At 54.6% G+C, this 12,154-nt stretch overlaps 5 protein-coding genes across 5 annotated transcripts; 3 read left to right on the top strand and 2 right to left on the bottom strand.

Annotated features, from left to right (window-relative positions):
* Nucleotides 1-218: 218 nt before the first annotated feature.
* PV09_04752 (uncharacterized protein) lies at nucleotides 219-487 on the top strand (the record flags this gene model as incomplete). The annotated part of the gene is made up of 2 exons (XM_016358160.1): nucleotides 219-328; nucleotides 397-487. The coding sequence occupies 2 exons, from the start codon at nucleotides 219-221 to the stop codon at nucleotides 485-487; spliced, it is 201 nt and encodes a 66-aa protein (XP_016213778.1).
* Nucleotides 488-2,883: 2,396 nt separating this feature from the next.
* Nucleotides 2,884-6,891, top strand: PV09_04751 (uncharacterized protein). Its single transcript, XM_016358159.1, has one exon. The coding sequence runs from the start codon at nucleotides 3,472-3,474 to the stop codon at nucleotides 6,427-6,429; it is 2,958 nt and encodes a 985-aa protein (XP_016213777.1). The 5' UTR covers nucleotides 2,884-3,471; the 3' UTR covers nucleotides 6,430-6,891.
* Nucleotides 6,813-9,015, bottom strand: PV09_04750 (uncharacterized protein). The gene is made up of 3 exons (XM_016358158.1): nucleotides 8,088-9,015; nucleotides 7,800-8,028; nucleotides 6,813-7,727 (listed from the first exon to the last, which is right to left on the bottom strand). Exons 1-3 carry the CDS (start codon nucleotides 8,935-8,937, stop codon nucleotides 7,541-7,543), a joined length of 1,266 nt encoding a protein of 421 aa, XP_016213776.1. The 5' UTR covers nucleotides 8,938-9,015; the 3' UTR covers nucleotides 6,813-7,540.
* A 120-nt stretch (nucleotides 9,016-9,135) lies between these two features.
* Nucleotides 9,136-10,567, top strand: PV09_04749 (uncharacterized protein). Its single transcript, XM_016358157.1, has 2 exons — nucleotides 9,136-10,030; nucleotides 10,101-10,567. Exons 1-2 carry the CDS (start codon nucleotides 9,165-9,167, stop codon nucleotides 10,198-10,200), a joined length of 966 nt encoding a protein of 321 aa, XP_016213775.1. The 5' UTR covers nucleotides 9,136-9,164; the 3' UTR covers nucleotides 10,201-10,567.
* PV09_04748 (uncharacterized protein) lies at nucleotides 10,056-12,025 on the bottom strand. Its single transcript, XM_016358156.1, has 4 exons — nucleotides 11,937-12,025; nucleotides 11,534-11,885; nucleotides 10,502-11,480; nucleotides 10,056-10,426 (listed from the first exon to the last, which is right to left on the bottom strand). Exons 1-4 carry the CDS (start codon nucleotides 11,976-11,978, stop codon nucleotides 10,255-10,257), a joined length of 1,545 nt encoding a protein of 514 aa, XP_016213774.1. The 5' UTR covers nucleotides 11,979-12,025; the 3' UTR covers nucleotides 10,056-10,254.
* Between the last annotated feature and the right edge of the window lie 129 nt (nucleotides 12,026-12,154).

Raw genomic sequence — 12,154 nt, 5'->3', positions numbered from 1 at the left:
GTTCAAGATGCTCGTTTCTTACCATCTATGTCAAGAAGATCCTGTGTGGTGGACGGATTCGAGGTGGATCTTGTTGTTTATTGGCAGTCGGCACAGCACGTTTCTCACAGTCGTGCCAAAGCTTTCTTCTGCGTCCCCTGCGTCCAACTGAGTGTCTGGAGCGGTGCGCAGTGCCGCACTACGAAAGGGAGAGCTGACGGTCTACGCAGACAGAAGCCATGCGAACGGACGAGGCGTCTTTGAGAAAACGGCCGTCGGCCGACGATCCAGAGACGAATCTCGCAATGTTCGGTTCGGAGCGGAGAGAGCTTGCCATCTCAGACGCCTGGTAAGGGTCCCGCACTGGAAACGGGTCGGCCACTGCGTCCAGCTAACACTCCAAAAGAGCCGCCTCAGGGAAGATGAAGTGCGGTTCGAGGAAGCTGCGTTTCCGCAAGACGGACGTAGGAGCATCTGCCGAGTTGCAGGGTCCAACGAGCATGATTGATGGGAGTTTGGACGAAGAAGTTCCTGTGCGCGTTCGGGAAGACATGAGAGATGACCGCGAATCGCGTAGAGGAATCTGACTCGATTTTGTTTCGAAGGCAATAGTCTGGGTCTGGCTGTGCCAGTAGCTGAAGCTATTCGGCACAATATGCAAGCAGTCTGGAGCCAGTGAGAGATATGTTGGCCCTGGGGGATTTTATACAGTCGGTGGCATTTGGATCAACTACTTCATCGCCGGAGTAGCGGTATTGCTGATGTACACATCCATGCGTGCCAGCTAGTCAGATATCAGGATATTCACGTCGGCTACGAGAGGATAGCAGCAGGATTGCATTGTGGCCGCAGTGGCTGGTTCACCGCCGTATATATGAGGATGCTACAACTGGACGAGCGTGTTAAGTGTGATCACGACCGCAGGCTCGGACCTTCCTTGTACTGTGGTTTGATGTAAGATGCTGCGTTGCGTGCGTGCGTGTGTGTGTGCGTGTGACTGCCAGCCTGGAATTTGTGGAAGTTACGACCGGATCCGTTACTACAGTGGCAACGGACATTATTTTGCGCCGAAGAAACTGGCCATGCTCCTGTCCTTCTATCTTGTTGCTGCGCAATTACCTCTTCACCAAGATCCAAGCATTCCCTTTGCGGAATTTCAGCACTGTTGGGAGTAACTTATTAAGCGGTGCGAGCTAGTTAAACGTGACGCAACGGAAGTGCAGTAACGGGCGCTTGCAATTGGTGGTGGCAAAGCTGCAGTTAACTTAACAGCGGAGCAAGGCTGACGATCACGTCTTGGCAGGGGCACATGTCGGGCCGTGGTCCAATGAAGTGGCTCGCACGTTCGCAGGTGGCGCTTCTGCAGTGGGCAGCGCAGGAGCGCGTACTCGGCGCATTATCACGGAGAGATAGGCATGCGCCTGCCACGCGTTTCATGTCTGCGAAAGACCAGCGAAGGGAGCAGGGGAGCACAGACGAGGCGAGTCTGGACATGCAGCAGAGGACGCGCTGCTTCAGTGGGTAGGACTAAGTTCGGGTCAAGCGTTGGGGAAAACAGCTGGGTGGAGCAGGTGTGTGAATGCAGTGGCGCCGAACCGCTGTGCTTCGTCCTACTCTCGAATTTTTTTGGTGGAGCATGTGAAAAGTGGATTCTCAGTGACGACTGTGTGGACAGCATACAGTCAAGGCAGGGACGTAAATGCGGCGACAGTGCCAAGCAGAGCGTGCGTGCAGAACGGACGCTGATCGCGGAAGCACGGGAAGATTGGTGGGGGACGAGTGGAGAGGGCGAGGAGAAGAGGAAGAGGAGGAGTAAAAAGGCGTCGGCATGGGAAGTCCATGGTCGAGCAGGCGCACGTGTGTAGAGAGAGCGGAGAAGGGTGATGGCTGATGGAGGACAGCAAGAAAGGCGTGAGAGGAATCACGACGGTCCGAACAGGAACATGATCACTCAGGCTCAACTTCACCTAGGCGATGTGAGCTGGATGCACGCATAAGCTCATGTCGCGGTGTGTTTACAATGGCAGATGCACGACATGTGATGCAACACGCCAACCAAATGCACAAAGAGCTCCTGCTCACACTGCACATGGGGCGTGATGAGGGAGTGCGTGCGCGTTTGTGTGTGCGCGCGCGTCCCGGTTGGGCGTTCCTTCCCGCGACGATCGCCGCAAGTGACGTCGTTGGCTCTGAGCATCGCCCTTTCCTGTCCAGCACGCTGCTTTACAAGGCAGCCGCTGGGTGCAAAACGCCAAGTCGGACGTCCCGTCTTCGCTGGTCGAGCCCTTGCCGCTTTAACGGGCGGCACAAAGGACGACGGGCACTGCAGGGCGTCTGCGGGTGTCTGCGCTCGCTCTGCACCTGCGAGCCCCCACACTCTCTGCGACTCCTTCGCCTTGGACCTGTCGGATCGACTTCTGTTGCTCCTCTCCCCTTCTTCGTCCTGCCCCTGCGATCAGCCCCAAGGCCTCTCTCCTCTCTCTCTCTCCTCTCTCCTCTCAGCAGCCGGCCCTGGCCTGAGGCGGACGTCGCGTCCAAGTGTCGCACCCAACGTGCGAGAGCTGGCCCTTTCTCGCCCTCGATCGCCCGCGTCTCTCCATCCTTATCGTTGAGCCCGCACCAGCCCTCGCCCTTCCATCATGATCGTTTAATCTTAATTAGCCTTTCCAGATCTGCTCTTCCTAATTTTCGATTGATATTGAGCACCTGTTCGTCTCTTTCTCGCCTTTTTCCTTTCCACCTACCATCTCGCCGTCGTTGTGCACCGCTTTCTTCTGCGCGGGCCTTGCCTGGAGATACTGATGATTCGGCCTTTGCTTCAGCTCCATCAGTCGCGTATCCAATAATTGTTGAGCTTTAGCTTTCTCGTTTCTCCTCTTTTCTTCTCCCCGCTCTCTGGCCTCGCTGCCGCTCGTTTTCTTTCGCCGCATGTTAGCCGACTTGGGTCGCATAGCGAGCGCCCGCCCGTCCTTTCACTCCACCCCGGCCCGGAGCCTCAACGTCATACCTGGTGGGCCAATACATGCACAAAACCCACACCCACTGCGCGTTCGTGTGAATCTCCTCTCTTGCTCGTCATTCTTAACCTTGCGGGCCCCAATCGCTGCCTGAGCACTTCTCTCAACCCATATTCTTTCTCTTCGGGGTTCAGTTTCGTGCGCTGAACCGTCCAGAACTTGGCCCTATGCCTTTCCACCTTTCAGTTCCGTAAAATCCACCTCCATACCGCGTTCCTGCACACACACACACACTCACTCACACCCTCCCAAGCTGCCCACAAACACACTCGCGCCTACATATACATATACATATACGCCTATACACCGGCGCGGCCTGTTCGCTGACCCAATTGGCCCTCACCACAATCACTTTCTTTGGTCCGGAATAGCCACTGATCGCTTTCGGGGCCGAGTCGCCCGTTTCCTATTCATTTGCTACACGCAGATCGTTACCTCTAATTGAGGGAGGGGCGTCCACTCCCCGCTGCCCATCATGACCACACCGGTCGACGAGAAGACGCAGCCGAACTATCCAGTCCACGATGCCGGTGGCCCATCCGTAAATAGTAAACATGAGAAGTCGTCCGAAGACGAAGGCACCGTCGTTGGCGACGGATCGCTCAGAAATGAATCACCTGGACGCGTCCATCGCCTGGGTAGCCACCTCACCGTCGAACCCGTACACGATATGGATGCCGAGAATATGAAGAGCATACAGTCGCCCAGTCGTACTCGCGCCGAAGAGACGCAGCTGACCGACGAGTTGCAGCTGCTGCAAATCGAGCAGCAGGTCTCAAACGAGAACCACGAGCTGAGTGCCTCCAAGAGCCTGCGACGGTCGCGGTCGCGCAGGCCCGAGCCCGTCGACGAGTTCGACGCTGCCACCAATCCGCTGCATGAGAAGACGCAGATTTACAAGCCGCCCGAGAAGCCAAATACAAGCATCGGCAAGATCTTCAAGCGCATCCACGAGTCGAGCGTGATTGTCCGTTGGGCCTTCTACATCACCCCCGTTACTGGCATCCTGCTCATTCCCTTACTTGTAGGCGCCCTCAAGTTCAAGACCGCCAACGTCGGCGGCGTCAAGCTCATCTGGTTCAGCATCTGGCTCGAGATCGTCTGGCTCACCTTGTGGGCCGGCCGTCTGCTCTCAAAGTGTCTGCCCTGGCCCATTGGCCTCATCTCCGGCATCTTCACAAACAACAGCAAGAAGTGGCGCGATATGGCCAAGCAGCTCGAGCTGCCCGCTACGTTGTTCTTCTGGTGGCTGGCCATCGAGATCTCCTTTCTGCCCACCATGATCAATCACCACATCGACGGCGACAAAACCGTCAAAAGCTGGGAAAGGACTACCAACAAGGTCTGGGTCGCCTTTCTCGTCGCCGCCGTGCTCAACTTTGTTGAGAAGATAATCATCCAGCTCATCGCCATCTCGTTCCACCTGCGCCAGTACGCCGACCGGATCGATCTCAACAAGTTCCAGATCGCGTCCCTCACGAAGTTGTACAAGTACTCCAAGGAGAAGATTGCCATGGAGGATCGTGAATTCGAGCCGCCGTCGGCCGGCCCAGGCTCAGGAGCGCGCACGCCCGGAGCCCTGGTCTCCGCCGCGCAAAAGAACACCAAGGAGGCTCTCAACAAGTTTGGCGACGTTGCCGGCAAGATCGCCGGCGACTTTACCGGCCGGCAGGTCGCCAAGAGCACTCACCCTCATCAAGTTGTCCTAACCTTGCTGTCCACCACCACAGGAAGCCAGGTCTTGGCACGCCGTCTGTACCGCACTTTCTATCGCGAGGAGACCGAGACCGTGCTCGCTGATGATCTTCGCAACGCCTTCGACAATGATGAGGAGGCCGACGCCGCCTTCACCATGTTCGATAAGGACATGAATGGTGACATATCGATGGAGGAGCTCGAAGCTGTCTGCGTTGAGATAGGACGTGAACGAAAGGCCATCACCGCCTCCCTCAAGGATCTCGACTCGGTCGTCGGCCGTCTTGATGACGTCTTCATGTTCATCGTCTTCATCATTGCCGTCCTGGTCCTCATCTCGCTCATATCCACCTCAGCCGCTGGCGTACTTACGTCCGCCGGCTCCACCGTCCTGGCTCTTTCCTGGCTCTTCTCCGCGACTGCGCAGGAGCTGCTCCAGTCCATCATCTTCGTCTTCGTCAAGCATCCATTCGACGTTGGCGACCGCGTCGGCATCTACGGCAACACGGGCTCGCAGCTGAAGGGCGACGACTACTTTGTCAAGAAGATATCATTGTTATACACCGAGTTCAAGAAGATGGAGGGCCACATCGTGCAGGCGCCCAACAGCTATCTCAACACGCTCTTCATCCTCAATCAGCGTCGCTCGGGCGGCCTGGCCGAGGCCGTGCCCATCGTCATCAAGTTCGGCACTACGCTCGAGCAGATCGAAGGTCTCCGCAACAAGCTGCTCGAGTTCGTCCGTGCCGAGAAGCGCGAGTACCAGGGCAACATTCTCACGGAGCTGCGCGACGTCACCGAGGCGCACTCTCTTACGCTCAACGTCGTCTTTTTTTACAAGTCAAATTGGCAAAACGAATTGCTTCGTTTGCAGCGCCGGAACAAGTTCATTTGCGCCCTCATGGTGTCCATGCAGGAATTGGGTATTGAAGGCCCACGCATGCGCTTCCCCGGCCAGAAACAGTCCTTCCCCATCTACATGTCCAACATTCCGCACATCAACGTCCCCGGCACAGGCCACGGTGGTACCCCGGACAACCCTCAAGGTTACACGAACGACGGTCCAATCGACCCGCCGTTTGTCGAGAGCCTGGATCAATCGGTCGAGCGTACACAGTCGCACGGCACTCACCAACCGCCGTTTTCCACATCTCGTCCACGTGGTGGCTCCATCTTGAAAGATCCTCTGCACCCTCACACGCGACCGCGAGGCGAGTCCCTCGCGGCCATGTCCCGCCGAGTCGACTTCTCGCTGGGTATGAAGGACGTGGCTGCTGCCGACATGGCAGGCGACGTTTTCGAAGACGACGAACGTTCCCGCGAGCGACAGCGTGCAGTCATCAACGTCACGTCTCCCTCGCGCGAACGCAGCTCAACCGAGCGCGTCCGCGGCTCCAACGACATTGGCCGCTCAACATCTATCAGCAGTGGTCAGAGCGCCCCAGGCCAGCGGCTCCAGCACCGCAGCACGGATTTGAACGAGGACGGCAGTCGCACACGTAGCATCCACAGAAACCGTTTCTTCGGCCGCAGTCGGAACGGTGATGGGGACGTTGAAGCCGGTATGGCCGACATACCTGAAAACGGCCGCCTCGACTCAAGAACGGGCATCGTCAGCCCGCAGGCGTGGCGGCCAAGTTTAGACAGCATGCGTGAGAAGGCCGACGAGCACGGGTCCATTGCAGAGGCTCTGAGAAACGTCCCGTCAAATCAGAGCACCAGCCCTAGACGGCTCTAGTCGGACCCCTCGCTTCTCACTTCCAACCTCTACTCTTCTTTTTCCGCCTTTCCTTTATTTTTTTTCCACTTATAGACTTCATACATGAGTTTCAGGGACTAATTAGACTTTTTTGTATGCTCGGACTGGTTCGACACAGCGACGAAAGTGCTTCTGTCTGTGCGTACGGCGAGCTATGGATCTTGTGAATGTGCGAGATGTGCTATTTCCCAATTCAATCACTCCTTTACTTCTGTCATCTAAATGAAAGCAGGATACTTCTTGGATTTCGAAGTGCCCATATGCCTTTCCTTGATTTTATTAGATGCAGCTAAAAGCGCTTTTGAACGCGCAAAAAAAAAAAAAAAATTGTTGGACTGAGCTGTTAAGCTCCTCATTTTTATCTTAGACGTAGAAGAACGAAGGCCCAAGCAGTCTTTGCAATTATAAAGAAAAATTTGATTGGCTTTGCGAAGATACGCCGCTAAATCCTCTTGCATTTTTCTGTTCAGCTGAAGACATGAAGTGAGGACGTTATGCACGAGTGCACAAGTTTACTGACTGGATGCCAGGAAGTGTGAAAGTGTCATGGAGAGGCAATTGATCAGCAGAGCACGCAATGCCAAAGCCGAAGAATATCTGATATCGATGGCTTATTGACTCGACGGGTATTCCGAGCGATGTTTTAGCCATGTATCAACGCTTCCTGTACACAGCTTGTAATCAAGCGCTTCATGCGTTTTGGCGTTGGAAAACGTCCCAAACAGCACGGTATCGCTTGCTTCATGATTGAGGGTCGTAGTCAGGCCAGTCGCGTAGCCTGTCAGCCACACAATCCAGGCGATCTCTGCCGTCAAGACAACAGCATCAACAAATGTTCGCATGTCTTTTGCCGAAACGACGTTCCAGTGACTAGACCCAGCGGATAGGCGTCTGACAGAGTGAAGAATAGCAGTACAAAATAAGATGATCCTTCCTCATCATGCTATACACAAGGTTGCCAAAGCCTTGAGCAACGAGTCGTCACGGAAAAAGTTGGAAAGAGATGGCCGAAGCGGAGCCGGACAAGTGAATCGAAAGAGAAGAGGGAAAGAAACAAAGTCTGCACAGAGAAGATCATGCCGACTGCACGTCACATGTTTATCTGCGCCATCCTGCTCGGATGGATGTCGCCATGGCCGTCCTCTTTGGCCTTCTTGGCCGCCTCCTCTAGCTCCTTTCGTCGCTCGGCGTATCGCTTACGGTCTTCATTCAGTTTTTCGTTCTTGCTCTTGATCTTCTCCTTCCTGTGTTGGCTCTTGTTGCCACCTCCGCCGGCTCTGAATCCTCTAGTTAGCTCCACGATGGGTATCAATATCAAGGGTCGTTGCTCCCGCGGGGGTAGAACTCACGTGATTTCGACATTGATCTTTCTTTTCGTCTTTCCGCCGTCGGTGCTGATCTCCGTGTGGTGATACAGTTGGAAGGCCGTCTGCAGCCTGTCCCAATCGTCCCATTCCACAAAGGCGAAGCCTCTCGGCTTCGACGTGTCTTTGGAATGAGGCATGCGGATCGACTTTGGAGGGATCTTCTTGAAGTGCTCTTCCAGAGCTTTCCGCGTGATGTCGTACGGAAGATTGCCTGCATCTTTGTCAGCCTACCACGCACGGTCGAAAGAGATTGGAGGGGGGAAGACGTGCCAACAAACGCAATGAATCGTGATTTCGACCCGTCAGTCGACTTTGCCTTGCTTTTCTTCGCGGTGGCATCCGCGTCTGCCGGATTGCTCCCGCCTTCGGCCGCTGCGTTCGTCTCCACAGCGGCATCGCTTGCCTCGGTCTCTGCGGCAGCTTCGGTATTCCGAGAAGTCCCTTTACCTTTCTTCTCGGCCTTGGACTTTTTCTTCGCCGGTGGATCTCCGCTTGCAACGGCACCGTCGGTCGTGCCGTGAGCACCACCTTCGTCGTCCTTGGACTTCTTGGACTTCTTCGTCTCCGCGTCATCGGTGTCGCTACGTTCCAGGCCTGCGTCCTCCGTATCCTTGGACTTCTTTGACTTCTTCTTTGGTTTCTCGTGAGCAAGATTCACAACATCGGCGTTTTCTGCGAAGTCATCCTTGTCTGCTTCAGAAGATTTTGCTTTCTTCTCTTTCTTCGCTGGCTCGTTCTTGTTCTGCGACGCCGCATCCTCGATCACAGCGTCTGGGCCTTTTCCATCGGCACCATCGATAGATGTAGAGATGTCTTTCGATTTCTTGGCCTTCTTAGACTTTTTCTCTCCTTCAGGTTTGGGTTGATCCGCCGCTACCACAGCTTCGTCCTTCGCAGCCTTTTCTTCTTTAACCTTTTTTCTTTCTTTGTCTTTCTTCACCTTAGCCTCCGGAGCAGCATCTTCAGATTCCCTGTTGGATTTGGATTTGGACTTCTTGATCTTGCGCTCGGATTTTTCGACGCCTTGCGGCTCCTCGGCGTCTTCGAGCTTTCGCTTCTTAGACTTTTCCTTATCCTTCTTCATGCTGGCCGAGACAGCTGATGACGCTTCAGAAGACATATTCGGACTTTTGGGGCAATCCAGCCGCGGTGCCCTAATGTCTCAAGAGACTTACTGAACCCGGGAGTAGATTCAGAGGGATTGAGAGCGGGAATGAAATTTTCAGATTCGTAGGATTGAAAACTTGCTGAGATAGGCTTAGCGCATTGTGCTTCTACCACGACCCCTGGCGGATAATAAGCCATCAACGGGAACTCGAGAAGGTTGGTCCCGCCGCTCCTCAAAACATGAACAGCTATCAGCGCCTTGGATGGCGCTGTCTACGCTGTCAATTGGGCGCTCAAAGCTCATGGCTGATAGAAACTAATGCGCGTAGACAATGGACTGCGCGGTGGCAACAACTCTCGAGATCCCCATCAAAACGACACTATGCGAATCCCGCGGACTCGCCGGGCTTTCACTCCATCGTTGACGACCCTCCCAAGCTCGTCCGCGCCGGTCGCAAACGTCACGGGCCTGGCATAATTCTCCTAGCTCTCATACCTGTCACTGCCTTCGCGCTAGGGACGTGGCAGGTCCAGCGTCTGGGATGGAAGACGGACTTGATCGCAAAGTACGAGGACCGCCTGACGAGACCGCCTCTGCCGCTTCCCCCCTTTGTGGATCCGGAAGCGGTGAAAGAGTTTGACTACAGGAGAGTGATCGCTACAGGCAAATACAGGCACGACCAAGAGATGCTTGTGGGTCCTCGGATGATGGAAGGGGAGAACGGTTTCACTGTAATCACGCCGCTGGAGCGTCCCAATGGATCTACCATCCTCATATCTCGCGGGTGGATTGCAAGTAGATTCAAGGATCAGAAAACGCGAGATCCCTCAGCGCTGCCTACGGGCGAAGTCCAGGTGCAAGGCTTACTTCGAGAGCCCTTCAAAAAGAACATGTTCACACCTGAAAACAACCTGGAGAAGAAGGAATTTTATTTCCCAGACATTCCGCAGATGGCGAAGCTAGTGGGTGCGCAGCCCGTGTGGGTGGAGGAGACTATGGAGCCGGAGCTCATGGAAACGATGAGGAGGCAAGAGAGGGGCATACCTGTTGGAAGGTCGCCTGAGGTTGCACTGAAGAACAATCACGCGCAGTACATTTTCACATGGTACGTATGAGTTGTGCCGTGATGATTGATGGATCATCTCAGGTTTCGTACTAACGTTTCGGGTTACCAGGTATTCATTATCTCTGGCCACTTCCATAATGCTTTGGATGATTCTCAAAAAGAAACCGTCGTCCGTCACGCAGCGGGTGACGAGGAACAGAGAGTGGTAGGACATGCTCCTCCAATCTCAAGCGTACGCACGCACAGGGCGTGGTTTGCAAAATCTACTCCTCTTCGTCCTCTTCGATGGTCTCCATCTTCTGTGTCGTTTGTTTTCTCTTCCGTTTCTTGCCCTTAGCCTGTTGCACGGGCATGCGCACCTCTCTCAGTAATTCTGGAGGGAGATGCTTTGACGCAAGAGAAAATAACGTGGTATTTTGGTTCAGTACCCGCTGCCTGTAACAAGTACTGTGTAAGCACGTGTATCAAGTAAAGTAAATGGATCGAAGAAAGGTGGAGCGATCATCTTACCTTTTCATTGCAGTTATGACGTCTGCTTCTTCAATGGTTTTTCGCCCTGCATGATCGGCATAAGCGACTAAATCTTCCGACAGTTGCTCGAAAAACCAGTCGCTAGTTTGCTGTATAGTGACCAAAGTATCTTTGCTAAGCTTGCCGCTGCCGCCATATGACCGGGAAAAGGTACTTGCAAGCCGTTTGACGACGGAAAGTGGGAAGGAGGGGTATTCGATGCCGAAGCGCGATACTTTTACGTTTCTAGTTGGACGTTTCCGTGCACCCTTCCTGTTGACAGGCTTTGCGCTCTCATCCGCTGAGAGCTCGTGATCTGGAAGCGGAACGGAAGACTTTCGCGCATTGTTGTCGATACCATCAAAGTCCGCGTTCGGATCATTGTCTTCGTCGACGATATCCTCAAAGCCATCGTCTTCGTCGTACGCTCCTTGCCCGTCTGGAGTAGGCGAGTTTGTCGGAGCAAGGGATAATCTACTCCTGTCCGGGATTCTAAACAAGAACGTGGGCTCGCCGTCCGTTAGCTCGGTCACGTTGCCGGTCTGGCCGGATTGCCTTCTCGCCTCGAGCATAGCGCGTAACTCCGCCGTCTCGCCGTCCTCGTCATTTGCTTCCATATTTATACTCGTATCCTGTTCCATTAACCGTCTCTGCTCTGTCATATCTTCGTAATCACCCGCGGCAAGGTCATTCAGCTCGGCGAAGGAGGGATCCGCAAGAGTGCCAAGAGACTGTCGTTCGCGGCCTGAGACAGCAGCACGCCGCTGTGTCTCGATTTCATCTTCCTCCTCGTCGAGTGGATAGGACAGCCGTGGGGGTTGCTCGTGGAAGCTGTCATCCTCGAGTGCGTCGAGTGGGAGAGATAGACGTGGAGCTTGGCCAACAGCTGGACTGTCTTCCTGGTCCACGAGACTACTCCGTCTTCGTTGTGGTCTCTGCTCAATTGGTGAAGAGCGTGGCTTTGGCTTCTTAGCAAGGACTATCATCCATGTCAGACCTGCTGAGGCAAGACCGGTATCAGAAAATGCATACTTCTACTTAGCGCCCTAAGATCGTCTCTAGGCGTCTCCCTTTGCATCCGCCCGCTTTGTCTCCTTCTGTTTCCCCCAGACGCCAGCACTGCATTTCGTCGCTGCTGCAAAGCACGGATAGCATGCGGTGTTGTTGGCACGGCGCGCCTAGCGGATCCCACTCTGCGCGCTCGCGCACTAGCTGTTGGGGTTCTTGTAGTAGGAGTCCTGACAGAAGACGCTTGTTGAGCCGCTGCAGATCCAGGAGTCCGTACAAGGATCCTACTTGCGCCTGTAGAGGTGTTTTCTCCCCTCCTGGGTGATCTTTGCGTGGGTGTGTTGGGTTGGTGTATGATGCGACCGAGCGCATGTAGCTATCGCGCGCTATTAGCAGATGTTCAAGGAGCGATTGAAGTAGTGCATACGTCTTCGGTGATCCTGGGCTTCTTGCGAGCGGGCTCGGACATGGTAGCGAAGGCGCGGCGGCGAAGAAGTCGGTTTTGTTTGTTCGTTGAAGTCGAGCTGCGGCGCGTTCACGGCGAAGTCGCGTCGTTCTTACTGTGTTAAGTGCGGGACGAGCCGCTTGATCCCTGTCGCTCAAAACGTCATCACGTGTTAAGACCCGCTAAAATTTCTTGAAACT

The sequence above is a fragment of the Verruconis gallopava genome (assembly GCF_000836295.1).
Source record: "Verruconis gallopava strain CBS 43764 unplaced genomic scaffold supercont1.14, whole genome shotgun sequence".
Taxonomy (NCBI): Eukaryota; Fungi; Ascomycota; class Dothideomycetes; order Venturiales; family Sympoventuriaceae; genus Verruconis; species Verruconis gallopava.
The sequence above is the reverse complement of the archived record's forward strand: the minus strand, read 5'-3'. Positions and strand labels throughout refer to the sequence as shown.

Excerpts from the sequence above, each read along its gene's own strand:
- PV09_04751 (XM_016358159.1), top strand. The coding sequence starts at position 3,472 with ATGACCACACCGGTCGACGAGAAGACGCAGCCGAACTATCCAGTCCAC.
- PV09_04750 (XM_016358158.1), bottom strand. The coding sequence starts at position 8,937 with ATGTCTTCTGAAGCGTCATCAGCTGTCTCGGCCAGCATGAAGAAGGAT. Across the intron at positions 8,029-8,087 it reads ACGATTCATTGCGTTTGTTG|GCAATCTTCCGTACGACATC; the intron begins GCACGTCTTCCC and ends ACAAAGATGCAG. Across the intron at positions 7,728-7,799 it reads AAGATCAATGTCGAAATCAC|AGCCGGCGGAGGTGGCAACA; the intron begins GTGAGTTCTACC and ends TAGAGGATTCAG.
- PV09_04749 (XM_016358157.1), top strand. The coding sequence starts at position 9,165 with ATGAACAGCTATCAGCGCCTTGGATGGCGCTGTCTACGCTGTCAATTG. Across the intron at positions 10,031-10,100 it reads GCGCAGTACATTTTCACATG|GTATTCATTATCTCTGGCCA; the intron begins GTACGTATGAGT and ends TCGGGTTACCAG.
- PV09_04748 (XM_016358156.1), bottom strand. The coding sequence starts at position 11,978 with ATGTCCGAGCCCGCTCGCAAGAAGCCCAGGATCACCGAAGAC. Across the intron at positions 11,886-11,936 it reads AGCCCAGGATCACCGAAGAC|CTACATGCGCTCGGTCGCAT; the intron begins GTATGCACTACT and ends AGCGCGCGATAG. Across the intron at positions 10,427-10,501 it reads GTCATAACTGCAATGAAAAG|GCAGCGGGTACTGAACCAAA; the intron begins GTAAGATGATCG and ends TACTTGTTACAG.